General features: G+C 39.8%; 1 protein-coding gene across 3 annotated transcripts in view; it reads left to right on the forward strand.

Moving 5' to 3' along the window:
• MYH11 (myosin heavy chain 11) overlaps positions 1 to 26,970 on the forward strand; it is a 54,304-nt gene that overhangs the window by 22,154 nt on the left and 5,180 nt on the right. For 2 of the 3 annotated variants that reach the window (XM_059484175.1, XM_059484172.1), the window contains exons 5-40: positions 2,442 to 2,544; positions 4,190 to 4,210; positions 6,122 to 6,214; positions 6,605 to 6,668; positions 7,891 to 7,989; positions 8,964 to 9,107; positions 10,509 to 10,604; positions 10,986 to 11,104; positions 11,276 to 11,428; positions 11,595 to 11,768; positions 11,940 to 12,113; positions 12,541 to 12,655; positions 13,269 to 13,465; positions 13,649 to 13,770; positions 13,875 to 13,944; positions 14,087 to 14,247; positions 15,053 to 15,161; positions 16,040 to 16,171; positions 16,443 to 16,649; positions 17,035 to 17,172; positions 17,870 to 17,993; positions 18,425 to 18,596; positions 19,183 to 19,395; positions 19,515 to 19,659; positions 19,757 to 19,963; positions 20,800 to 20,904; positions 21,007 to 21,159; positions 21,588 to 21,836; positions 22,077 to 22,289; positions 22,961 to 23,173; positions 23,856 to 24,017; positions 24,719 to 24,847; positions 25,386 to 25,474; positions 25,703 to 25,826; positions 25,978 to 26,186; positions 26,716 to 26,824. In XM_059484175.1, the coding sequence (XP_059340158.1) occupies positions 2,442 to 2,544; positions 4,190 to 4,210; positions 6,122 to 6,214; positions 6,605 to 6,668; positions 7,891 to 7,989; positions 8,964 to 9,107; positions 10,509 to 10,604; positions 10,986 to 11,104; positions 11,276 to 11,428; positions 11,595 to 11,768; positions 11,940 to 12,113; positions 12,541 to 12,655; positions 13,269 to 13,465; positions 13,649 to 13,770; positions 13,875 to 13,944; positions 14,087 to 14,247; positions 15,053 to 15,161; positions 16,040 to 16,171; positions 16,443 to 16,649; positions 17,035 to 17,172; positions 17,870 to 17,993; positions 18,425 to 18,596; positions 19,183 to 19,395; positions 19,515 to 19,659; positions 19,757 to 19,963; positions 20,800 to 20,904; positions 21,007 to 21,159; positions 21,588 to 21,836; positions 22,077 to 22,289; positions 22,961 to 23,173; positions 23,856 to 24,017; positions 24,719 to 24,847; positions 25,386 to 25,474; positions 25,703 to 25,826; positions 25,978 to 26,186; positions 26,716 to 26,824 (5,107 nt within the window). The remainder of the gene's footprint in view (positions 1 to 2,441; positions 2,545 to 4,189; positions 4,211 to 6,121; positions 6,215 to 6,604; positions 6,669 to 7,890; positions 7,990 to 8,963; positions 9,108 to 10,508; positions 10,605 to 10,985; positions 11,105 to 11,275; positions 11,429 to 11,594; positions 11,769 to 11,939; positions 12,114 to 12,540; positions 12,656 to 13,268; positions 13,466 to 13,648; positions 13,771 to 13,874; positions 13,945 to 14,086; positions 14,248 to 15,052; positions 15,162 to 16,039; positions 16,172 to 16,442; positions 16,650 to 17,034; positions 17,173 to 17,869; positions 17,994 to 18,424; positions 18,597 to 19,182; positions 19,396 to 19,514; positions 19,660 to 19,756; positions 19,964 to 20,799; positions 20,905 to 21,006; positions 21,160 to 21,587; positions 21,837 to 22,076; positions 22,290 to 22,960; positions 23,174 to 23,855; positions 24,018 to 24,718; positions 24,848 to 25,385; positions 25,475 to 25,702; positions 25,827 to 25,977; positions 26,187 to 26,715; positions 26,825 to 26,970) is intronic. The other variant, XM_059484173.1, reaches the window with a different exon arrangement.

Raw genomic sequence — 26,970 nt, forward strand, 5'->3', positions numbered from 1 at the left:
TTGGGCTGCTCAGAACTGTGCAACTTGCTTTTGATCTTCTTTTTTGCATTGGCCATCTGAGCTAGGTGCAAAGAACTGCGGGAAGAAAGACCCATCTTTAAAAATTCAGTCACAGAGTTCAAGAGAGAAGGCAGATTTTAAAACAGGTGGGATGTCTCATACATCTCACAACGGAAGTTGTTTCTACCCCCTCAGAAATGATAGTACTTAAAGGCAGATGCAGAGGGAAAGCCTGTTCTGGATGACCAATTCTGTTACAACTCAATAGCTCTAGGAAGCTATCCACCTATGAACTAAGATATTCACATGCTCTCCTCCTCTGGGTCTCCCTGGGTAAACTTATTGCTATTTAGAGGCATTGCCCTGACCTAGCCATTCCTCCCCATTGGTACATTTACAAACATGGCATTTCATCACTGAGGGGAAACCAGACACCATATGGCTGTGATACATCCTTCAGAGTTTCAGGGCTACTAATGTTAAATGGATACTTGTTTGTCAGACCTGTCTGTTGTCATGGACGTTTATGACTGATCTGATATGTTGAAAATATCAGCTAGAGACATTACTCTTCATTACTTATTGACCTTGGAGACTTTCCTCCTAATTAACCTAAAGCAGTTCTGTGTGTTTTCTATTTCACGCTGAGGAACTTTTTTATTGTTTATTTCAAAAGAAAGTTAAAGCCTCAAAATCTGTCTGCAGAAAAGAAGAAAGCCCTCAGCCTGTGCCGAAGCAAAGAGTTAAGGAGCATTACAGTTTGATGGGATAATTACAAGTAAAATGATGCCATATATGGTAATACTCACAGGGATTCAGGGAAAAGCCAAAAGATGGGCACTGTTGCCCTGGGAGAAAGGAAATGCAATGATGATGTGATGAACTACAAATAACCCTTAATAAAATGGAATAGTTCAAAGCCCAGGGTTTGTTTGAAGAAAGTTGTTTTGGTTGTTTTTTTTCCAAAGAAACAAAGATGTAAGGTAGATTTATTTGAAAAGTTTGTATGCATAGGTCTTCAAATTGGTGTGCTTGGTTTGGAATTGTTCCCAGGACACTTAATTTTTATCAATAAAACATAGAAGTGTTTTAGCACTGAAGTCCAGACAGAGATGAATCCAATCTCTAAACTGTGCAAATTAACTCAGGTCTTGTGAAAAGGAATCTATTAATCTCACTTATTTGTGGTTGAAATGCTAAAAGCCAGAAGAAACAGTTCTTATCATGTTGTACCTCAGGCAGGAATTGGTTCTGGTCTTCTAAGGTTTATATCAATGTCATTCTGTATTGAAAGTTCTGTCCAACACTTCTCCATATTTTTATGTCCATTTATCACTGGTCCTTTAGTAGGGAAAATTAATTTCTGTATTTCCTAATTAGGAAAAGAAGCAGAACTGCAGTGGATTCAGCTAAACAGTTTCAGACTCAAAAAAGCTGACAAATATCTCTGGGATTTTTGAATGTATTCTTCTTTTATTATTCTAAAATACATTTTATTATAGATCCAAAGAAAAATAGGTCCAATTTAGATGGTTGCCCTCCTCACAGCCCCAGCTCAGTTGAAAGACCTCGTTTGTTAGATCCACACCCACTTTGACTGCTAAGCAGGACAGTATAATAATATTTTTGTGCATGTAATCATCAGAACCAGAGGTATCTGAAAGGCATAAAATGATGTAATGTAGCAATTAGAAAGGAAAATTGGCTGGAAATTTCTACTGAGAAAAGACTCTGTCAACCTGTAGTTTGAAAACCACTCTTTTACTTTAAGAGAGGGTTAAAAGTTGTTAATAAACTTAACCTGGAAGTCTTCCAAGAGAGAAAAAGTTACCACTGCCTTCCTGCTTCCCAAGGGACACTGCATGGGCAGAGCTGGGGTGCCAGTTCTGCTGCTCAGACAAATCCCCACCATTTTCCTCTTTACCCAGGGAGCAAGGACACCTCAGGCAGTTCCATTCCTGGTCTCACTGAATTCAAGGAGCATCTCAATACAAAATTCAGATGAGGCAGGATCAAGTCAGAGACTTTAATGCCAGAGTTTCAGAAGAGAAAACCATTGTATTACTGCTGATGTTTTCTTTTACTGCTGTATCACATCATAGTTAATGTCGTATTTTTTGATCTTAAAATATAAGCAGACTCCCTGCCAACTCCACTTCTCAGATGCTGCCAAAGCAAGATGAACTGCTCTTCAAAAATGCATCATGTTTTAGAATTCCCTTAAATGGCCCAATGTGCACTCAAAATACTACGAGGACAGAGATATAACTCTGATAATGCATTCTTTGCAGGCTGAAGTCAGGTGCATTTGGAAGGTGCTGCTCTGGGGTAAATCAGAACTGAGCTGGGCAGTTTCCAGCCCTGTTTTTATACACTATGTACATGGCAGAAGGACTCCACTGGTTACCTACCTTCTTTTGTGTTATTTTCTCTCCCCTCAGAGGTGAATCTGGTGCTGGCAAGACAGAGAACACCAAGAAGGTCATTCAGTACCTGGCTGTTGTCGCCTCATCACACAAGGGCAAGAAGGACACCAGTGTCACTGTAAGTGAGCTCCTCCATCCCCAGCTCTCCCCAGCCTCTGGGGCTGTGCTGAGGTCACTCTGCAGCTCAGGGACTGGGGCTTGTCAAGCACTGGCATATTAGGAGTACACAATTACGTCACAGCCCTTTGTTTATGGAAGAAAAAATTGTTTGACACCATCTTAGGCATCAAATCAGAATGTACTGAGGGAGAACAGAAATATTCATAGTTTTCCATAGGCAGAGTACCTATTTATATCCCAGTATGAAGGCCTTGAAGTCTGCAAGGGCTCAAGTCCTTGTTTTACCCTTGACCTCTGCCAACTGAGAAGTTTGGGAAAGCCTGTAACAAACACATTGTCCAACTGCATCACAAAAATGGATGCCAGCATTTAAACTTCCAAAGTTTTAACTGGATTTGTTAGTAAGTTTTCTTACCAACTAGCAAAGAGTCCTAGTATAAAACTTGTCTTTTTTTTTTTACTGCTCTGTCAGAGGTAACAATTCTGAAAGGCACAATTGTTTCTAAGTGCTTTGTTCCTTCAAAATGTGAATAGTCTTGCCTGAGAGACTAAAGTCCATTTTCTTACTTTGAACCATATACCTGCTCAGTTCCTGGAGATCATTACCATGGCTGAGGCTCTCAGCTGTCTTTGCTCTTCTCAGTGATACAACTCCAGGTCCTACATCATTTCCAGCCTTTCAATTGTGACTCAAAACTTCTGCAAAAAAAAAAATGAAGCAATTCAGTTTCATCACAAAACAGGCTTAATTCAGGACAACATTTCATTGTGTCACAAATACAAGATTGGGTACAAGATAAGTAATTAGTAGGGAAGTGGGAAATAATGTAAAATTCTCACAGCTGCCCCTGCCCATGTGTCAGCAGAGCACGAGGTGTTCAGCCCTCCCTCTTCCACCACAGATAATTGGGTTTTTATGTACAGTGGATTCTAACTGGGAGTAGGGGAGGGAGTAGATGTCCTTTTGAGTAGTATTTTCTAGAAATCTGTGATTTAATTTAGTGGAAACAGTACAAGACTAATGTTTAATATTTAAAGTTTATGCAAAAAAAAAAAAAAAATTCTTCCTATTGAGTCCCTGCTCAGTAGCTGAGGAAAATGAACTTGGGGTGCCAAGGCCATCCCTAACTGCAGACTGCTCTGGGTAATTATGTAAGCCTCAGGACCAAATTTGCTCTGAGACAGACCTGAAGGCAAATACCTATCAGAGAGGAGCTGAGAAAAAGTCTAATTTGTTCAATATCATGCTGACAAATAGTAATTCAGTGACTGGGACTATGTACACTGCAATTTCAGTCATTAAAATATAATGAATAACAAAATGCACCAGAGAAGAACTAGAGATATGTCATAACAATATTTGCCCTTGTCTGGTCCTGAGAGACTCACCTGAGACTGGGTCCAAATCCCATCTCTTTACTTCAGTTAATATGCTCTAAGGATATTTTCTTCAGTTAATATGCTCTAAGTATGTTAATGGTATTTATACCCTTGGTATGTTTGCAATAGATTGTTCATATCTGTATTCCTGGTTTATTTGCATGGAAACTGTACTGGTTATTTTAATACAGGAAAAACAATAAAAATATCTGTCTAATGGAAATTATACTGACACTTGTTTTATACCATGTTATTCAACACAGCAAGGTCCATCTTTTGCCTACGTGAGTAACTTAGACTGTTTGGTGTGTGTTTAAGGCACTGAGTGTAGATCTGCATGCTATTGTTGCACCCCAAAAATTTAAGAGAGATTTTGTTGAAATATGTTGTATGATATGATAAAAAGCAACAATAGCACCAAATGCTCTCACAAATCAACCCTAACTGTGTCAGGCCCCATGGTAAAGAATGAGGTCTGACACAGGCAGGGTCATCTTTCAAATATCACTCTCTTCTATATCTCTGTGTGTGTTCAAATTGCCATAGTTTGAATTCAATTTCCCACAATCCTGGAAGAGCCACTCAGCCTGAAATTTAACAGTGTGGTTTCTCAATGAAATACCCAAATGCTTTCTGTGCTTCAGGTTGAAGTTTTTAGGACTGTTGTGAAATAATTGCTAAACCTCACGGTGTTTGATTTGTTTGGCGGCATGCTTTCCATGTGTTATTGCTTGGAATTTTCCATTTCCATGTAACTGTTGAGAATTGTTCACCACCACAAGAGTTAGCATGTTCTCATCTTGCAGCTGTGGCGTGTACCAGAGCGATTCCCACTGCAGCACCTGTCTGCAGGTGTGTTACAGGCCCTCCTCTCCATGTGCCATACACATAGCAATGCTTTGGGAATACAGGCAGGTTTGCTGGCACATTCTTGGTGTTCCTGTGCCAGGCAAATGAGATTTATTTTCTTTCATGCAGTCTTTTTTGCCCCGTTCTGACTGCTGCCTCTCAGACTTCAGCTGTGACAGTGTTGCCCCTTAGTTAATTTGGTACTTCCTTTGACAATCTCTCTGAAAATAAAAATTATTTCATGGTTGGCATGGGCAGCTTTGTAGAGTCTGGTGGACTTACAGCTGCACAAAGTGCTGGAGCCAAAGTTTTATCCCCAGCTCTGTGGCATAGTTCAGTTCTCAGTAGAAGCAGGTGGTGTCTGTCTCATTTTAACAGACAAGGTTCTATTGTAGATGCCATAGATTCAAATGAAATACTGCCTTAATTTCTATTTAAAATTATTTAAATATTATCTTATTATCTATCAAGGACTTTTTCCTTTTCAGGGTGAGTTATTTGAAATAATTCATATTACTACAGAGTAATACTCAAAGAATAGTGTGGCAAAGTAAATGTGAATGTAAGTGATCTCATAGGACAGAGCTGAATGAAAAGTTTTGACAAGCTGTACACATATGCAAAGTATTTTTTCAACTTCATTGGTTTGCTTAGAAATAGGATTAGGTAAATATATAGAATTAAATGCATGCTTGTTTCATTGCATGATTTGTTTCCTTAGCAATTACTAACCACAATTAACAATATAATATGAAGATTGTGTGTTTGCATGAGAATTCATTATCCTAATTTGAAATAAATCAATGCAAACCCATATTTAACCTACATAGCCTTGCATGGATCATTATTAATAGACCTGATAAAATCTGCTTTGTAGCTTTGTGCTGCATTACATTAAAATTATTCTCAGCAAGTTATTCTAATTACATTGTCATTTGCTAGCAAAGGGTCTCAATAAACTAACTTGGAAAAGACATGCTAGAGGTTCCTTTAAGAATATCCCTCTAAAAAATTACATTAAACTGGAAAAAATAATTGACATTGAATGACCCTTTTTTAAGGAAGGCCAGTCGTGATGCTAAACCAATTAATAGAGTTTGATCTGTCATAGGCAACAAAGCTGGAAAAGGGTCATGTATACAGGGAAGCAGTTAATTACACAAATAGATAAATACAAAGTTTAATAGATAATGAAAACAAATCCACATTAAATGCAGTATTCAACAACAAAAAAAAATTAAATTAGAGACTTAAATTAGATCTCACCTTTCTCTGCCGTGTGCGAGTGTTAGTTTCAACTAAGTAATTACAAATTTTAGTGTTAACTGCTTCTGAATGAATTTTAGGGTGAGCTGGAAAAACAGCTTCTCCAGGCTAACCCTATTCTGGAAGCTTTTGGAAATGCCAAAACTGTGAAGAATGACAACTCCTCCAGATTTGTAAGTAGGAGAAATGCTGTGGTCTGTGGGTCAACTTTAGCAGAGAGAGTTTCACAGATCCAACCCTGTTCCCTCACTGACCTTGTGGAAATCAAAGTGGAACAAAGATGTTGTCCTACCCCTGCTTCCAAAGCCTAGTCCAGTAGGGAGAACCCCTTTCCCTCTAAGTGCCTGAAGAGAATGTGGGGGAAATCTGTACAGAGGGAATATCAGAGAAGGTCACTTCCTTTCAGGCTGTTCCACAGGTCACCCCAGCAGGAGGGAGTCAAGCATGTTACTCCAGGGAGGGTGATGTACACATCTTATGGAACAGGCTAAATACTGGCTAATACTGGAAAACCTGGCACTTCCTGAGAGAACAGCCCAATTAAATCTTCTTTTCATTCACAGGGCAAATTCATCCGCATCAACTTCGACGTGACGGGCTACATTGTGGGAGCAAACATAGAGACTTGTATCCTTGGCAGTGACTGCCCCAGGCTGCGAGGAAGGCACATAAACAAGCTCACTGCATGTCTAAGGCAAACACTGCTGAGGCTGCTGTAAACAAAGAGGGAAGGAAGTGGCCCCGTTTGTGCTGATATCAGCTTCTGTCCTGCTCTCAGTTTTGTTTCCAGGGCTGTTTTCTCAGCTATAGGAAAGGGAGCTATTCCCCAAATACAGCTTCAGGAACTGGACAGCCCATACCTAAGGCAGTGACAAGGGATGTTTTTGTGCCCAGAGGACTTGTCCTGCCAGGATGCTAAATACTAACTGCTGTGTCAAATGACACACCCAGAGAGCAGTGAGCTGTGTATCAATAATAACCTCAATGTATTTTTTCAGGGAAAGTGGACTGAGAAATTCAGCTCAGTCTGACCTCACTTGTCAGGCATGTTGCCTGTTCCCTAGGTATGTTTATGAGCTAGTATATTTTAATGAACATATGAATATGCAGGTGGTTTCCTCAGTGTTGCACTGCTCATCTTTGCATATAGAAAGAGCTTCTTGCTCCAATAAATGAGAAAAAATGATGCAGCTATAAAGAAGTACCTTATCCCTTAAGTGTAGCATCAAGCAACAAACAGTTTATCATTCTGTTCTTATTTTGACAACTGATCTTCAGAGAAAATCATTAACATTTTAACATTTTTGGTCTTAACTGAAGTTTTATCTACAGCACTTTAGCTTTTAAAGAGTGAATCCCTGACTGGTATCGAAATACTTACATTATTGATAACTTCATTTTTATTAGCTTATAGTCACAAAAATGGTCCATAAATATAACTTGATTTTATTACTTTTATACCTACAAAACTCACCTCAAGAACTCTTTTTTCAAGCAGCCCCCACCGTATGTTTGAAGAATTATACTGGTGCTTCACTTTCAAAGTGGTATGAGTTATATTGTGACTATTAGTTTTAGATCTTGGATTTTAGAATAATTTAGGTCTATTTTGCTTACTGCCATGATTACCAGCATTTACCCGGCACCAGCAAGTAGGAGATTGATCTGCTTATTGTGGTAAGCATTATACCAATACCAGAGCTCCTGCCACAGAATTAGACACATATTCATGTTAGACAAGTACATGGCAAATATTTCAGCAATGCTATTGATGGTTCTGAGGCTGATGGCACAATTAAGAAAGGACTGAATCACGTTATTGATTTTTTTTAACACACTTTACAAACAGATTTGCTTGAAAAATCCCGTGCAATTCGTCAGGCTAAAGATGAAAGAACATTTCACATCTTTTACTATTTGATTGCTGGAGCTTCTGAACAGATGAGAAGTAAGTTCCTTATTAATGATTCTCTTATCTCATTGAATAGTCTGAGCAATGGCTTGCCTAAGTATTTAATTTCTGTAATTACATGTCATTCAATCCTTACTATAAATAAATGCAATATAAATAGCTATGTATTTTAGCTAGAGAAAATTTTCTCAAGTGAATTACAAGAAAGCCTCGATTCATGTCCACCTGTTTGAGGCAGGTTGTTTGTAGTTTACAAGATATTTTAATTTACAGGAGATGTAGACCCATTCAGATCCCATCCTGAATAATATCAAGAAGATAAATTGGGAAGAGTTATTAACTCCTTTAGAAAAAAAGAGATTGGGGGTTCCAACAAGAATATCAGCTCATAGTTTTAATATAAATTAAGAGAATGTTTTTGGCACAGCATGTTATTACATTGTGAAAGCCACAGCTTCAGATGTATTGGAACATGGTTCAAATATTACATATTTCCCTAAATCACTCTTTGCTAAAGAATGTACAAAGCAATGGGTTACTCTGTATTTCCCCTGGCTTTTATGTTCCTTACCTAAGAATCTGTTGTTGGCCATAGAATAGGGTTGAACAGTCTGTTAGTTTGGCCCACTTTGGTTGTTACCTTTTTCCATTTTTATTATTATAGGATATGAATCCCCACAGGGAGAGGCACAATTCTGAGTAGGTTACATATGGCACTCAATAAAAGCATTTTGGGAAGAATGGCTCAGATTTGAGTCCATACAAAACAAAATTGCCCCAAAGTGCAGAGATGTTCTCCAGTCACTAATGAAAACTAGAAAATTAATGCCATCAAAACAGTTGTTAAATAGTTATTTTGAAAATATTTGACAAAACCCTAAACTCCTCATACAAGCAGATTTTTCCTTTGGTGATAATTTTGGGATTTTTTCTGTTGTTCCTTAGGAGAATTCATGAACCAAGAGCATTAAGTAAATGCTCTTAAATAAAGCTTTTCTTCTTCTTTTTAGATGATTTGTTGCTGGAAAACTTCAACAATTACACCTTTCTATCCAGTGGCTACGTGCCTATTCCTTCTCAACAAGATGATGAAATGTTCCAGGAGACCTTGGAAGCCATGAAAATTATGGGCTTTACTGATGAGGAGCAGACAGGTGAGAATTGTTGTCAACACTGTATTCAACATTTACATCTGCAAGTGACACCACATAGAGATGCAAATGCAGAGGTTAGTTCTGCCCAGAATAATCACTTCGCAAAGCTAATTTGTGTTTCTGAAAGGGAATATTTCCCATTGGAAACCCCTACATATCCAAAAAGAGATTACTGAGACTAAGCCAGCTCAACAGTAATGACCATTTAAAGCCATTTTTCAGAACTTTCCAACTAGCATGAAAAAGTTGCAAAATAATCTGATTTGTTTTTGAACGAAACAGAACAGGCTCAAATAGCTCATATGTACTCACTGATTCAGAAAAAAGAGAAATAAAAACAAAGAGGATGAAACAACAGCTAAAGAGTCCTGAAACTGTGGAGACGTTCCACAGAGACATCCACCTGCACAGCTTTTGCCTCTCAGTGCTGCTGGGAGCGTGCAGGGCTCTCAGATGCACATTGCCATGTCCCAAGTGACACCTGGTGGCAAAAGCAGCGTCCTCCCATTGCTGAGCCTTGCAGCAGCTGCAGCAGCAGCAGAGCACATCCCTCACCTGCATCAGTGACCCAGGGGTGCTGAGCAGAACCCCAGCCCTGCTCAGCCTGGATGATGGTGCTGGTGCACACTGCTCTGCTCTCCTGCCAGTACTGCCATGGACAGCAGCATTCTCCACTGCAGCAACAGGAGTCATTACTTTGCTGTCTGAGCCCCTCTGATTTCGTGCTCTAAAAAAGAAGCCCATTAGGACAATATTCTTCTCCTGTATAAATTAGATAAATTTACAGATAAACAAATAGAACTCCCCAAATTGATACAACCTCATCTGGAACATATCAGTAGATTTTACTACCTGAGATTAGGTGGTATCATATTTATGTATGTTTTAGTTATCAAACATTAATAAATACATTTTCTGGATTTTGACATTAATCCTTTTAAAGATATGTATACATTTGATTTTAGTTGCACAACTAAATATCCCCATGTCCCTGAATAACTGGACATTCAGAAGTGCCACACATTTTTGAAGCTGCTGGTAATTCAGATTTATTTTTTATTTTAAAGACTCTTGAGTGACTGAGCAGGGAGGATGCTGCAGACACTGTGAGTGGGAGACAAATTCCTCAGATGTGGGGATCTGCCTGGGGAGCCAGCATAACTTACTTGAGGTGCTGGTGTTCCCAGAGTGGCCCATTTGCTCCTCTGCAAAGATTGTGAAGATTTTTGCTCAAATCAGTTCTCAAACTCCTCAAGTTTTATGGCACAGGCCTTTAAAACAAGCCTTACTCTTTCCAAAAAGGTACAGACTATCAGAGGCACTAGAATGTTATTGCAGATGACAGAGTTTTCAAAACATGGCCAATCTGTTCCTCATTTATGTTATCTGTTTCTCTTACAGCTATTCTGAGAGTTGTTTCATCTGTCCTCCAACTGGGTAATATTGTCTTCAAGAAGGAGAGAAATACTGATCAAGCTTCTATGCCAGACGATACTGGTATGACTTTCCACTTCAAAATTTAGTTAATATTAAAAAATTAATAAAACAGTAACTGAATAAGTACTCTTTATCAATATTTTTTATTTAATTGCTATTATCTGTGTAGCTCTCAGGCTTTAAAATATAAACCATGCTTAAAATCAGCTCAGTTATCATTACCTTTTCTGGTAATCTTGAATACATAAATTGATGAATGGTGAATTTGTTGCTTGGATCATAAAAGTAACAAATGTTACTTTTATGGTATCATCTCTTGTATATACAATAGAGAAGATTTTAAGGAAGATAAATAATTCTGCATACTTGCTGAGCTACTCATATTAGTGATCAGCTAAGAGGCAATTCAGTCTGAAATAAAATCTCACTTTTTTATTCTAGCTGCACAAAAAGTGTGCCACCTGATGGGAATTAATGTGACAGATTTCACAAGATCTATTCTGACCCCAAGGATCAAGGTCGGACGAGATGTTGTCCAGAAAGCTCAGACCAAAGAGCAGGTACCACACGCACTCTGCTCTGCTCTCCTGAAGCTCTTCTCCCTTTTCCCATTTCTATTTCTCCTTACATCTTGTCTAAAGGGAAATATCTGTTTTCTCTCTCATTTCTACAGAAATTAACAGTTAAGTGTGTTTCTTCTTTCACTTAAAATCTCCCCTGACCTTTTCCAGGCAGACTTTGCCATAGAAGCTCTGGCCAAGGCAAAATTTGAGCGTCTGTTCCGTTGGATCCTGGCTCGTGTGAACAAAGCTCTCGACAAAACAAAAAGACAGGGAGCTTCTTTCTTGGGGATCCTTGACATTGCTGGATTTGAGATTTTTGAGGTATGTACTGTGGAACACAAGCTGATTAAACCCATATAGATCCTTAAATGTTAATTATTTTAATATGCAAAAAGAAACACAAAATAGCAAATCCCATCTTGTCATTTAAGTTCACACTTGAAGGTCTCTTTCTAATGTTAAGAATTCACCTCTTTATTCTTCACAGATCAATTCCTTTGAGCAGCTGTGCATCAACTACACTAATGAGAAACTTCAGCAGCTTTTCAACCACACAATGTTTATATTGGAGCAAGAGGAATACCAGCGAGAGGGCATTGAATGGAATTTCATTGACTTTGGCCTGGACCTGCAACCTTGCATTGAGCTGATCGAAAGACCAGTAAGATTCTCTCTCTGTGGGTGGGATCCTCCAGAGGTATCAGTTATGTGTCAGTGCAACATGAGATCCTTTATTGCCTGGAAGGATCTGTAACCTCAGGGGTGAGGAAGGTGGTGCTCTGTCTGTGCCTCTGTTTGTGATGATTCTGATCTGACACCACTGCCATTGCAGACCAACCCTCCTGGTGTCCTGGCTCTGCTGGATGAAGAGTGCTGGTTCCCCAAGGCTACTGACACGTCCTTTGTGGAGAAACTAATTGCAGAACAAGGCAACCATCCCAAATTCCAGAAGCCCAAGCAACTCAAGGACAAAACAGAATTCTGTATAATGCACTATGCAGGAAAGGTACTGGACAGCTTGAGCTGTTTTGACTTAGGGACCTTTTGTTCTTTGATACCCAAAGGATCAAAGAGAAACATTCTGGTATCTGCATTGATGAGACATGGCTTTAATGATGAAATGTGCTTATTAAGTGTTTTAATTACACAACACATGAAATAAGATTTGCAAATCATGGTTGTGCTAAGTTCACAAGAAAACAAAAATTACCATCACTGAGGTTATTGAAAATCCAAGTAATTTGGAACATTTTCAAGAAAGCAGACTTTTTAAAGACATCAGTACATGTGAAATAAATACTCAGCCCTCAACCCTAGAAACCTTTGCACATTATTTGTCTGATTTTGTGTTAATAGAGTGCCCTGTGTTCTTGGACACTCCAGATTTCTTATCAAGAACAAATTCTTGATGTAGCACTCACTGTTCCCTGCAGGTTACCTACAATGCAACTGCCTGGCTGACAAAGAACATGGATCCACTAAATGACAATGTGACTTCTCTGCTGAACCAGTCTTCAGACAAATTTGTAGCAGACCTTTGGAAGGATGGTATGAATCACAAATCTAAATCACTGATGGGGTTTAAAGGGAGAAACTCCTACCAGAATTTTTGACAGCCATCCCTTGCTGGTAGCACACAACTGTGAACGTGATAAGCATAGAAGAGACTGAGCTAAGACATAAGAATAATGTGTTCTAAAGACATCATTAATGAAAAAATTCATTAGAGAGTTTTAAGCACTATCAAAAAATTTCCTTAATATTATTCAGCAACAAAATAAAAATTATTCATTACACTATTAAAATGTTGCTGAACGTGTAAAATTGTAGACCTCACTTAGTAGAGGTTATTGTTAGGTTTTATGAAGGATTTCATATAAGATCTGTGGAGTTCTATTTAATTCATGGACATAATAAAATATATTCCAGGTATTCAGTTGCTCCATTCTGTCACTACTTAACAAAATCCACATTTTCATCTTTGACAGAAGTAGACTATTTACCCAGAAGGACTTCTAGTACATTTGTCAGAATGCTTCTATTGCATAAAAAATATACCTGTCCTCTTTGGCAAGCTGCAGTGTAACCATGGCAGTGACGAGTGTGATGTGAGGCAAGGAGAGTTTATTTAAACTGTTCCATTCTTCTTTTTCTATTTCAGTGGACCGCATTGTTGGGCTGGACCAAATGGCCAAGATGAGTAGTGAAAGCTCACTCCCCAGTGCCTCAAAAACCAAGAAAGGCATGTTCCGTACCGTTGGACAGCTCTACAAGGAGCAGCTGACCAAACTGATGACCACCCTAAGGAACACCAACCCCAACTTTGTCCGCTGCATCATTCCAAATCACGAAAAAAGGGTAAGTTCCAAATCATGAAAAAAGGGTAAGTTTCAGATGCTCGGTTTTCAGATTCCTGCCATGTTACTCCTATCAAGCTGCTCGCTGCACGTGGCACAGCTGAACAATGTCTTCAAACACAGACACATGGATGGTAACACTTTTGTAAATCTGTGTTAAAAATACCTTCTGTTCCCTTTTCAGTCTGGCAAGCTGGATGCCCATTTAGTGCTGGAGCAGCTGCGCTGCAATGGTGTCCTGGAAGGGATCCGCATCTGCCGCCAGGGATTCCCCAACAGGATCGTCTTCCAGGAGTTCCGCCAGCGGTACGAGCCCTCAGCCCCAGCTCTGCCTTTACCCGTCTGTCTGTCTGTCTGTACCAAACCACCCAGTGTGTTTCAGCCTCCCTAACATAAGCATCTTTTGGCAGATATGAAATTCTCGCTGCAAATGCCATTCCTAAAGGATTCATGGATGGGAAGCAGGCTTGCATACTCATGGTGAGGAAAGCATTTTTGATCCTACTATAATCAGGCCTATGCTTTTTATATAAAAGCGTTGAGACTGAACAGAAACAAGAAGTGATTTTTAGTACCCTAAACCTCAGCACTGGAGTTTAAAAATATCCCTGTTTTCCTGCAGATAAAAGCACTAGAGCTTGATCCCAACTTGTACAGAATTGGACAGAGTAAAATCTTCTTCAGAACTGGTGTTCTGGCTCACCTGGAAGAAGAAAGAGATCTGAAGATCACAGATGTTATTATCACCTTCCAGGCTATGTCCCGAGGCTACCTAGCAAGAAAGTAAGAAAATATGCTGACAGATAGAATATTTTCTGCAGCAGGGAATCTGCAGGGGCCTTTAGTGTTCCATAGAACAAACTGAAGCTACTGAGACATTTCATTATTATATTGCATTGGAACTTGTGGCCAATGAAGGTTTCACCTCCAGCTCGGAAAAGGCTGATCAGTGTAATGACAGGGAAGCAGTTACACTGTGAGGCTGCTCACACCCCTCTGTACAATAAGCTGACAATGACCCCTCATTTAAACATCTACCAGCAGGAAAGGAGCATTCTAAGCTCTTACTGGAGTCATATGCACTACAAGTAGCAGCACCCTTGGCATCTATAAAACATAATTTCTTCCACAGCTTTAGTGTGGTGCATTGATTATCTAACATGATCTGAGTTAATGTACACCACAAAACTATCAACAATAATGCCTTTTTTATCTGCATACTATCAAGGCTTTCAAATTGCCAGACAAAGAAATATGTCTCAAGAATGATAATCAGTGCAAGATCCGAGTGCCTGTGTACTCTGGAAAGGTGTTCACACCCAGAACTACTAGATCTATACATCTGTGCCTCCCCATGGAATGCAAACAGCCAAAAAACTAAAATAAAATATCAGACAGCTAACCAGTTATCACCCTTCCTCAGGAAAGCACAGGCACTGTTAAAGCGACAGAAGAATTTGTGCCAGACTCCCCAAACCATCCCCAATCTCTGCTCATCAGCAGAGTCTCATGCCAGAGTTTGCTTTGTACCTTGCAAACACCTTCTATTCTCAGACTGAACCAATTTGCTTTGTGTTTTTAATCACAGAGCCTTTGCCAAGAGACAGCAACAGTTGACTGCAATGAAGGTTATCCAAAGAAATTGTGCTGCCTACCTGAAGCTGAGGAACTGGCAGTGGTGGAGACTGTTTACTAAAGTGAGTGACTGCTATTTCTCCTCAGTTTTCCAAAAGAAATGCACATGATACCAAAATACATTTTGTCAGGCACACTCCTTGTTCCAAAGCCCATTGCAGCTGGTGTCAAGAGCCTCATTAGTTTCACAAAATCTGGGGTTAGAGACACCCTGGATAGTTCTATAATACCATTAACATTAAAGCTGGTTCTAACTTGAGAAGAAAACAACCTAGTTAGGCAGAAATTCATAAAAAGGCAGAAATTCATTTGCATGCTTGGAGACTTTTTTAATTGCCACAACATGAAATAATTTCATGGGGGTGGATAATGAGAATACCGAGTAAAATGGAATTTTCCAAACATCCAGAGTGATATATCTATGGGGAACCAAGTAGCTTGGAATTCCTAACTGGGACACTAAGCATCTTCCTGCTGGGAACCCATGCAAATTAAGTCTATTTTCCTATTAAAGAGGCTTGGGTGTCTCAAGAATGGCCTTCAGTTTGGATTCAGAAAACTTTTCCTACTTGGATTGATAACAATCTCCTCTGCAACCAGAAACAGGCAGTAACACACAGCTGTGTGTGCACATTGCCTTCCCATGCAGATGTAACTTTTGTACATTGTCAAGGGATGAAAATAACCTGGACACATTTCAAAAGTGACTCTATCAGAGGCAGAGGTGCTCACAAGGCCCCAGGAATTAAAATAGAGACAGCCAAGAGCAACACTTCTAAGGCTTGGGGCTTTAAAGATGTTCCCATCAAGCTTGGCTGGACAGCATCTGTCCAGTCCTGAGCAATAACAGCACTACCATTAGTGCCAGTCAGTCCTTGAGTCCATGCTCAGCAACACAAATACTGACAGGAAACATTCTAAAAAACCTTTCCATTTCCAGGTGAAACCACTGCTGCAAGTCACCCGCCAAGAGGAAGAAATGCAGGCCAAGGATGAAGAGTTACAAAAAACTAAGGAAAAACAACAAAAAGCAGAGAGTGAATTGAAGGAGCTGGAACAGAAACACTCACAGGTGATTTACAGCTCTGAGCCACTAGCTGTTCTTTGACCATGTCTAGAAGCTGTTATAATAAAGGTATCTCTCTCCTTTGCACTTGTGATTGTCTTCATAGCAATGGTGCAGAGCAAAAGGTCAGTGCAGACAAGCTCCCAGTCCCTTCAGTAAAGGCCCAACATCCACACAAGAATGTGTGGTGGAGCTGCCTGCCTGTACCCCAGCAATGTCCAGGAAAACAACCAACTTGCACTCCAAGTTTAACTTCCTCTCCATTTTATTTGTGCAGCTTGTTGAAGAGAAGAACCTCCTGGCAGAGAAGCTTCAGGCAGAAACTGAGCTGTATGCTGAGGCTGAGGAGATGAGAGTCCGTTTAGCTGCTAAGAAACAAGAGCTGGAAGAGGTCCTGCATGAGATGGAAGCCAGGATTGAGGAGGAGGAGGAACGCAGCCAGCAGCTGCAGGCAGAGAAGAAAAAGATGCAACAACAAATGCTGGTAAGGAGAGATAAGTGACAAATACAAACAGTAGCTTGGACCTCAGTGGGACACAACAGAGGCAGAAAAACCTCAGATCCTAGGACAGTGCTTGCTGCATCAACCCTCTGTAGGATGCATGTCTGTGCTACTGAAGGAAGGACAATCAATTGATGCTCTTTCCTCCAGAGCACTCTTCTTCCTCATCTCAACCCTAACATTTTCTCTAAAACATTAACAAATCTTTCCTGCTATGTTGTCAAGTATTACAGATTGTCTAGTTCTTTATAAAAACAACACAGTTTACAACATGCAGTAATAAGCATTAAGCATTTTTTAAGAACTGTAGAAGTAGTATTTGATTTCTAGAATTCATGTTTTGTGGGTTTCTTTTCCCCCCCTAAAGGACCTTGAGGAACAGCTGGAACAAGAAGAGGAAGCAAGGCAGAAACTGCAACTTGAAAAAGTAGCAGCAGATAGCAAGATAAAGAAAATGGAAGATGATATTCTGGTAATGGAAGATCAGAATAACAAGTTAAGCAAGGTGGGTTCTAGGTCCACTTTCTTACTCTGAAAACAGTGGAAGTTGAGAGAAAACCTTCTTTTCCACTAGAACACTAGGAACACTCTTGACTATCTAATCTCATGGAAAAGAAGGTTTTCTAGTGGAGAAAAAGGTTTTCTCTCAACTTTACAGTTGAGAGAAACAGTTACACCAGACCATCAGTCCTGCCTGTATCAAATGCATTTCTGATTATTTTTCTGTGCCCATTTAAACAATCCAAAATTGTGTAAAACTACTCTGTTGTAGCAACAATATTTTCAAGCAAAATATTTACAGCAGTCATGCACAATCAGTGGAAGACATATCTTCTATCCAAGAGCAGACTAAATAATTCTCTTGGTTTTCAACTAATTTCACTAAAACTTCATGATTAAAATTGGAAAATAAGAATGTCTTCCAGTACTTTTTAAAAGGGATTGCTCCTGTAAGCTGGCCCTGTACTTAGCAGCCATCAGAGAGAGCCCAAGATTCTAAGAACAGAAGCTTAGAGAACATAAAAGTCATAGACACCCCTCCATAGCTCGTCTGTAACTGAAAAATTGAAATGTATCACTTCAATCTCAAGAAGTACAGCATAAAAGGACACTCTCTTCGACATTTTTGGTTGGCAAAGAGTTGATTTATAATCACCAATGACAGACACTTTTGCTAACAGAAATATTCTATTTTTCTTAAGGAAAGAAAACAACTTGAGGAAAGAATAAGTGATCTAACAACAAATCTTGCAGAAGAAGAAGAAAAAGCCAAAAATCTTACAAAGCTCAAGAACAAACATGAATCCATGATTTCTGAACTTGAAGGTAATATGAACAATAGTCTATTGGGGTTTGTAGAATTTCTTCTTTTTCCTTGGCACAGAACAAAAAAACCTCAACAATCTGGAGACATTTTTAAAATTGTGTGGGGTATTTCCAAATTTTTTATGCTGAACCCAGTTTGGTGATAATCACCAAATCTCCACACTGCCAAACAACAGAAATCTTTTATTCCTTATATATAAAAGAGTAGAGAGAAAATGAGGGGAAAAATGCTTATGTTGGAGAAAGATAAAGAAATTATTCTTCAGGATGGCTAGAAATAAGGCATTACATGTTGCTCCAAAAACACAGTGACCTGTAGTTAATTGCATGGCCACACTGGAGACCAGAACCATTTGTTGCCTGGGTTTGAGACCAGGTTAAGGACTCCTGGCACTACCACAGTCTGGTGACCAAAATCCCTCCTTTTCCAGTGCGGCTGAAGAAGGAAGAGAAGAGCAGACAAGAACTGGACAAAGCAAAGAGGAAGCTGGAAGGGGAGGCAAATGATCTGCATGAGCAGATTGCAGAGCTCCAGGCACAAATTGCTGACCTGAAGGCACAACTGGCCAAGAAGGAGGAGGAGCTGCAGGCTGCTCTGGCCAGGTACTCACTCCTGGGTCTGCACACGGTGGAAAGCCCAGGCTGGAACTTATCTTGCCCCTCCCCAGAGAAGGGGCAGCCATCAATCTCATCTCTCAGTTCATCCCCTCCATGTGCTTCCCCATTTTTCAAATGTCCTTTTGTGAAAAATAATTATGCTATTGCTTGTTCCATAGACAAATAATCTATTTTATTGAATTACCTCCAGGTATCAATGAAAACTGCTCTTCCCATAGGCAAGGGCAGTGCTGTCAAGTATGATGAAATGTAACAATCTAATTCATAGGCAATAGGCAAAAATTAATTAAGAGCCTGATCTTGAACCACTCCAGAATCTCTGTGGATTTTTAAAATAAATTTAAGAGGGAAAACACTCCACCAAAACTTGCTGAATCAACTGATTAGCATCTCCAGACATTGCATCCAGCTGAAGTACAGCTGCCTGATCTTTTTTGCATCAGTCTCCCTTTCTTTGGCACTTTCTTGCACAGAACTTATAAATCTTCAGTGTATACTGACTTCCTCAAAGTGAAATAGTTTGTTATTACTTTTTTAAATTTCTAAAATGAAATGTTCTTTTTTTAAAAAGGCTTGAAGATGAAACTACTCACAAGAACAACGCCCTGAAGAAGATCCGTGAATTAGAATCTGTAATTTCTGATCTCCAGGAAGACTTGGAGTCTGAAAAAGCTGCAAGAAACAAAGCAGAAAAGCAAAAGAGAGACCTCGGTGAAGAGCTGGAGGCTCTTAAGACAGAGCTTGAGGACACTTTGGATACCACAGCCGCCCAGCAGGAGCTCAGGTATGGATATGTAGCACAAAGGACAAAAAGGGATGTCCCCAAGCTCAGTTTACAGGCATTGCAGTAGGGCTGGAATGCTCTTTGCTGCTGCTGCTCCACTGATGTGTGTCACCTTCCAGAGCAAAGCGTGAGCAGGAGGTCACAGTGCTGAAGAGAGCCCTGGAGGAGGAGACTCGAACCCATGAAGCCCAGGTCCAGGAGATGAGGCAAAAACACACTCAGGCTGTGGAAGAGCTCACAGACCAGCTGGAACAATTTAAACGGGTAAACAGAAATCCATCTCATTGAAAACCACCTCCTAGATAACACAATTTCCTCTTATAAAGCATCTTTTTTTATTCACTTCTTCACATGCTTGTAGGCTAAAGCAAACTTGGATAAGGCCAAACAGTCACTGGAGAAAGACAATGCTGATCTGGCTAATGAAGTCAGGAGCCTGAATCAGGCCAAACAAGATGTGGAGCACAAGAAGAAGAAGCTGGAAGTACAGCTGCAGGATTTACAGTCCAAATACACTGAGGGAGAGCGTGTTCGGACAGAACTCAATGAAAAAGTCCATAAATTACAGGTAGGAAGGAGTTTGATGCTTTGCTGTGACATCGTGGGACTGAGAAGCCCAGTTTATCTAGAGGAATTATAGCCCTGCAGCCAAAATGCTCATTTTTTGTCACCTTAAACTCCTACCTCAATTACCACACAATTAATCAACTAATTGTGTTGATTAAAACTAAAAACTACTACATGCTAAAAACTACTCCATCTCATGAAACTGGGAGCTTTTAGTCTCACCACCCTTCTGTACGTGCTGCAGTCTGTAATGCCATCACTGATTCACTGACCATGATGCAGATCTGACAGTTTCTTTCTGTTTGTTCATTTCTGGCTGGTGGGGAAGATTGACAGGTGTGTGGCTTTTGGAAATGTATTAGATAGCTATTCAACACATGTGCTCATTAAAGATGACAATGAAAGGAGAATGCTCACTTAGCTACAGTTTAAGAAATAACTGAAGATCATTTTAAATAGTTCTCTGGTAGGTGTTCAATGTCCAGATATACTACTCAAGCTTATTGTTACATCTTGCTCATAGCTGCAGTAAGCTTTGCTTTATTATTTTAAGCTGGTGGATAAATAAGAAAATATAATCAAGTGCACCAACTTCTGTCAAACTTGGGAAGAGGAAGGAAATCCACCAAAAAACCCCATTCTCCTTTGCAGTTCATTGAAAGCAACATACTACTATTGCTTTATGAATATGACTAGATATAGAAAAATAAATACTATGGTAAATAGGCAAAAAATGGCATTAGATAAGATTTCAGACAAACCCAAGGAAACTAAAGTTTAAGGAAGATTTTGAAGCTTTGCAAAATAACTGAGTTTATTCTCTGTGGCATCTCACAGGTGGAGGTTGAAAATGTCACCAGTTTGCTCAATGAAGCAGAAAGCAAAAATATCAAGTTGACCAAAGATGTTGCAGCCTTAGGATCTCAGCTACAAGATACACAGGTAAACTTGCATCCAAGATCAGCTCACCTACAAGATTCATAAAGTGCACAATAAAAAGACCTAAACTAATGACTGTCTTGCCAATTGCTGTGGTGACTGCAGGAGCTGCTTCAGGAAGAAACGCGGCAGAAGCTCAATGTGTCCACCAAGCTCCGCCAGTTGGAGGATGAAAAGAACAGCTTGCAGGAGCAGTTGGATGAAGAAACAGAAGCAAAACAAAACGTGGAGAGACATATTTCAACACTGACAATACAGGTATCAGTGCCATAATGAAATCATTAGCTCCATCACTGAGAGCTGTGTTGGCAGTTGCAGAGGATCTGTAGAATTATCCTGGCACAGCACACGGACCTTCAGGGAATTTGTGCTGTTAGCCCAGATGGCACCAGTGGTGCTCCAAAATGCAGGCAGCAGTCCCCCTGTCCTTTAAAATATCATCCCTAGGACAGGTACAAATGCAAGGTAGCTCCACACATAGTCTTGCACACAAGGCCTCTATGTGCATCCTAGGTCTGTGCTCTGCCTCATTTTATGGAGGCTGGTGATGGGTAACTGCCACCAACTTCACAAAGGTCAGACTAGGAAAGCTCCAGGTCTTAGCTGTCTCCTGGCCAAGCTTTTGTCTGTCTACCAAGTTTTGTTGTCACAGCTACAAAGATTTGTCCTCTGAATTCAAATTTCAGCTCTCTGACTCTAAGAAGAAGATACAGGAATTTACCACCACAGTAGAGTTCATGGAAGAAGGCAAAAAGAAACTTCAGAAAGAAATTGAAAGTCTCACACAACAGTTTGAGGAAAAGGCTGCTTCTTATGACAAACTGGAAAAAACCAAGAACAGACTCCAGCAAGAGCTGGATGACCTGGTGGTGGACTTGGACAACCAGCGTCAGCTGGTCTCTAACCTGGAGAAGAAACAGAAGAAGTTTGATCAGGTATGGACTTCAGATTCTCCCTTGCTGTGTTATCACCTGTCTGGAACTCACAGAAAGTCTATTGGGACAAGGGGACAAAAAAATTAACTAAAATTTAATTATACAAGAAATGTTTAATTTTGTATTTATGTGCCTTTATCAAAACCAGAGATTTTTCTCTGTCATTAACAACTGACAAAACAGCTGCAATAGAAAAGCCTGTTATTAATGACCTCCTGTATTCACACTACCTTTTCACAGATGCTAGCTGAAGAGAAGAACATCTCCTCAAAATATGCAGATGAAAGGGACAGAGCAGAAGCTGAAGCTAGAGAAAAGGAAACAAAGGCTCTGTCCTTGGCTCGAGCACTTGAAGAGGCTTTGGAAGCCAAAGAAGAACTGGAGAGAACAAACAAAATGTTGAAAGCTGAAATGGAAGATCTCGTTAGCTCCAAAGATGATGTTGGCAAGAATGTAAGTTTTGGCCTTAGAACAATCTCCACAACAATAACTTAAAATAGCAGCTAAAAGAAAATATAATTGTTTCCAGTGTGGGAAATTCTCTGCAGTACACAAATCCATTCAGCAAGATCAGATATTTCATAAAAAATTCAAAGGTTTTTCCATTTGTGTCCAAACTTTCAAGGGACTTGGCAAAGTAACTGTAGGCTATGTTTATTTTTAACATAACTTCAAGCATGAAGACGAATCTAACTGATTTCTAAATAATGTATTAGTTTATTACACTTCTTTGAAATGGTAAACTCTGCAAATCTTATTTTATTAGTTATATTTGACTTTGCCACGTGGCTTATATTTACTTACATAACTGCAGCAAATTTCCACTTCTGCATTGTCAATCACTACTTTTATTACAAATATATATTACTTCTAATACTAAATAAATTAAATTATGATATTTGACTAGATGAAAAATGAAAGATTGGGATAAAGAGAATCTTATTATTTTAAGATAGTTTTGCAAGTACAAAATGAAACTAATTTAGCATTTTCAGTGTAAATTAGATGGTTCATTGTCCACACCTGATAGTTTCAAATGTGGCCTACACTGCAGATGTACTGTGTATAACTAGAATTATTCTTATTTGTCATAACAAATATATTAAATTCTCATTGCTTGAAAGGTCCATGAATTGGAGAAATCTAAACGGACCCTGGAACAGCAAGTAGAAGAGATGAAGACACAATTAGAAGAGCTAGAGGATGAGCTACAGGCTGCAGAGGATGCCAAACTCAGGTTGGAAGTTAACATGCAGGCTCTGAAAGGCCAGTTTGAAAGAGATTTACAAGCCAGAGATGAACAGAATGAGGAGAAGAAAAGACAACTCCTCAGACAGGTACCATTCCCAACTTAAATATATAACCAAGCCAGTTGAAAGGCCCCAACCTAGTGCCATTATTAAAGTACTTCACTAACTATAATGAAAAAAACCCAAAACATTATGTTGCCTTGAACATATGGTGATTAAAAAAAAAAAAAAAAAAAGAAGGAAAAAAGGGTTATTGTACTAAAGAAGGCAGGGAGGGTTCCTTTTTCAATAGCAGATGCACAGTTACCAACAAATGTAGCTATTTAACTTTACAATCAATATAGTATAAAACATATGAATCACTATTTCTGGCAGTCAGAACTACATTCTCTGTATTGTCAGTGCAAGTGAATAAAGACAACTTCTAATAGATCTGCCTTCCCCAAGGTACACTGGATGCATACAAAAGCATTGGAGATAAAACTTATTTGGATAAAACTTATTGGATAAAACTTATTCGTACAGAAGTGTTGTGACAGCAAGGACAACTGCTGTAGTCATCATCTTATAATACACACATTTCCATGAATACAGGACCCAAACTGCTGAGTCCTTTCAAAAGCTTTTAATTTTGGGACAAAATGGAAATCTGTTTTAACTGCCAGGGAAGTCACAGTTAACAGAGATATGGGGTCTGTACCCACTATTTAGAGTGTTTAAGAGTCCCCGAGGACTTTGCTAAACTGAACTTGTTTTCCTTAATGATCAGCTCCATGAATATGAAACTGAACTGGAAGATGAGCGGAAGCAACGTGCCCTGGCAGCTGCTGCCAAGAAGAAGCTGGAGATGGATGTTAAAGACCTGGAGAGCCAGGCTGACTCTGCCAACAAAGGTCGGGAAGAAGCCATCAAACAGCTTCGCAAATTACAGGTAAGTAACCCCAAAAAGACAGTTTTTGCCACTGCTGTGTCTTATACAGCCAGAATACAGAAGTTGGGTGACATCTGTGAGCTTGATGCCCATTACAGATGATTGGTCAGAAGGGGAATTTTAACTAGACTGCCACATTCAAATGTCAGTATTTGAATGCTCAGTTTGAATGACAGTGGAAAAATTCACAGGGCAAATGATTAAAATCTTGAATTTCATGCTTCTGACTTACCCATATGGAGGAAAACAAAGATTCACGTGAAAAGAAAGGAGTGTAAGATAAAATTTATTACAAGGCTTCAATCTGGGCTCTAACACTTGACTCTTGAGCATAAAAGAGCATGTTCGGAAATCAGGTTGTCTCTGAATTATCATGTTCCTGTTTATATTTTAAACCTCCATATCAACTGTTCTGTCACATGCTAACAACTAAACAACAAAAATTTTCTTAATCAGAAACATTAAGACTCTACATGTACTCAAATATTCAGAGGACCATAGGCATTACAAAAGATGCAGTGTTCAAGTGGCAGCATTGCCCTCCTTGGAAAAGCATTTCAGATCTTTCCAACATGTGCTAACAGATCTCTACAAAAAAATAACTTCAGCAGCATTATGACAATGTAACTGTGTATGTGTTCTGTTCCATCCACATTTCTTTCAACTGAAATTGTAACAAATTTGTTATTATTTTCAACAAGGCTCAGATGAAGGACTACCAACGAGAGCTGGATGATGCACGGGCTGCCAGAGAAGAAATATTTTCTACAGCCAGAGAAAATGAGAAGAAAGCAAAGAGTCTGGAAGCAGAACTCCTGCAGCTTCAGGAGGTAAAGTGGGAAACCTACAGCAGAATTAAGGAGATTACACATGGCCTTCAGTAGCAAAACAGAACTGGCAGTGAAGCAATCTAACAGGTCTTAGGGACCGAACTTGTAACAAGTTCCATGTGTTCCACACACTCCACTAAAGCTGTTGGATCTACATCTGAGCACAGCCAGACTGAGCTGAAAAAAATCACCTTGGAAGAAGGTACAGATCCCCAGCCTTAAAGGGAAATGAACTGTATGATCCAACACAAATTGTTTTCAATAGCAGTAAATTCTTGAGGGCTTAGTGCTATTATTCCTACCTGTATTAAATGGCCATCTTGTGACTAAAACAAATAAAACAGAAACCCGCTGACAGGCTGGATAAAGTGCATTTCATGGTACTTCCCTAGGATTTATGACATGACAAGAATTTATTCTGTTAACAAGACAATCCATCTCATACCAGCTTTAGAAAATTTACAGTCCTCTGAATCATGCTATAACTACTTGAACATTTACTCATTTCCTTACTATGCTGCTTTTTCCATTTCTCTAGGACCTGGCTGCTGCAGAAAGAGCTCGCAAACAAGCAGACCAGGAGAAAGATGAGATGGCAGAGGAACTTGCAAGCGCTGCCTCTGGAAGGTAGGAACACACCAAATTACACACAAGGCTCTGAATGTGCTATTAATGCTGCCAAGAGAAGTTTTGCTCTGTTCCCAACAGCCATCTGCCCTTGACAAGACAACATGCACACATACGACTACTTCCATTGAAATATCTAGTTCTGTTCTGAATTATTGGCAGTTCATAAAACAATCATAACATATGGTCAGAGCCAGAACTACTCACTTTTCAAATTTACATTTCCAGGACAAGCCTTCAGGATGAGAAACGGCGCCTGGAGGCAAGAATTGCTCAGCTGGAGGAAGAGCTGGAAGAGGAGCAAGGCAACATAGAGGCAATGAATGACCGCATGAGGAAAGCAGTACAGCAGGTACAGCTCATTCCAGCACACAGTTCTGTTCATATTCCAGCAAAAGCTGCTTGTGGTTCTCAGTATCTGAAGCACTGCCTTCCCAAATTGCCACCTGTCATTTTTCTGAAAGCATGCAGCACTTGTGAGAGCATCCTTTTCCTCCTTGCAGGCAGAGCAGCTGAACAATGAGCTGGCAACAGAGCGCTCAACTGCACAGAAGAACGAAAACGCTCGGCAGCAACTGGAGAGGCAGAACAAAGAGCTAAAGAGCAAGCTGCAGGAGATGGAGGGAGCTGTGAAGAACAAATTCAAAGCCACAATTGCTGCTCTGGAGGCCAAAATTTCTTCTCTCGAAGAGCAATTGGAACAGGAAGCCAGGTACTGGTCTCCAGAGAGAAAATAAACAAAGGCAAGCAGGATTTGTGTCAGCAGGCTCTCAGTGCCACTAAACTTGGTAAAGTCTCTCACTTAACATTTCTGAGACATATGGCAAGTAACTGGAGTTGCTACAGTTTCTGATTAAGATCCATTTTATTGCTGAAAAGTTCTTCTGGTACCATAGGCAAGGATCTGCTCCCCTACATTTTAGAGTAACTGCCCTATGACTCTGGTAGATTAATTGCCATAACAAATTGTGCCACTTGTTGGATTATTCCTTCAGGAAATCACCCTGTGTTTCAGAACACATCTCCTGGAGCACCTCTAGCATACAGCAGAGACATATATTTGGTTTTGTTTTGCTCAGAAGAATATGCCTTAAAATTTTCCTTAGAATTCAAATTCACCTGTTAAATTCAGTAGGACCTTTAACACAGGGGCCCTTGGTGCTGATTTCATGAACCACAAGGCCAAGGCAGGTGGAGAGTACAGAGCTTCCACATCACCAAACACTGCCCTATCATTGCAGAGACAAGCAGACAGTGGCCAAGACGATGCGCCAGAAGGACAAGAAGCTGAAGGATGCACTGCTGCAGGTGGAGGACGAGAGGAAGCAAGCAGAGCAGTACAAAGATCAGGTACAGACCATGTCACAAGGGCACAGGAGGTTTTAGGTTTTGCCCTAAGAAAGGAAGATTCTATGTTGTGCCTCAGGCAAATGCCCTTCTGGAAAGCAGACTGTGTGCTTGGATTCTATGCTGGGAGAGCCATACAGTCCATTACT

The sequence above is a fragment of the Ammospiza nelsoni genome, chromosome 17, assembly GCF_027579445.1.
Source record: "Ammospiza nelsoni isolate bAmmNel1 chromosome 17, bAmmNel1.pri, whole genome shotgun sequence".
NCBI classification, from domain to species: Eukaryota; Metazoa; Chordata; class Aves; order Passeriformes; family Passerellidae; genus Ammospiza; species Ammospiza nelsoni.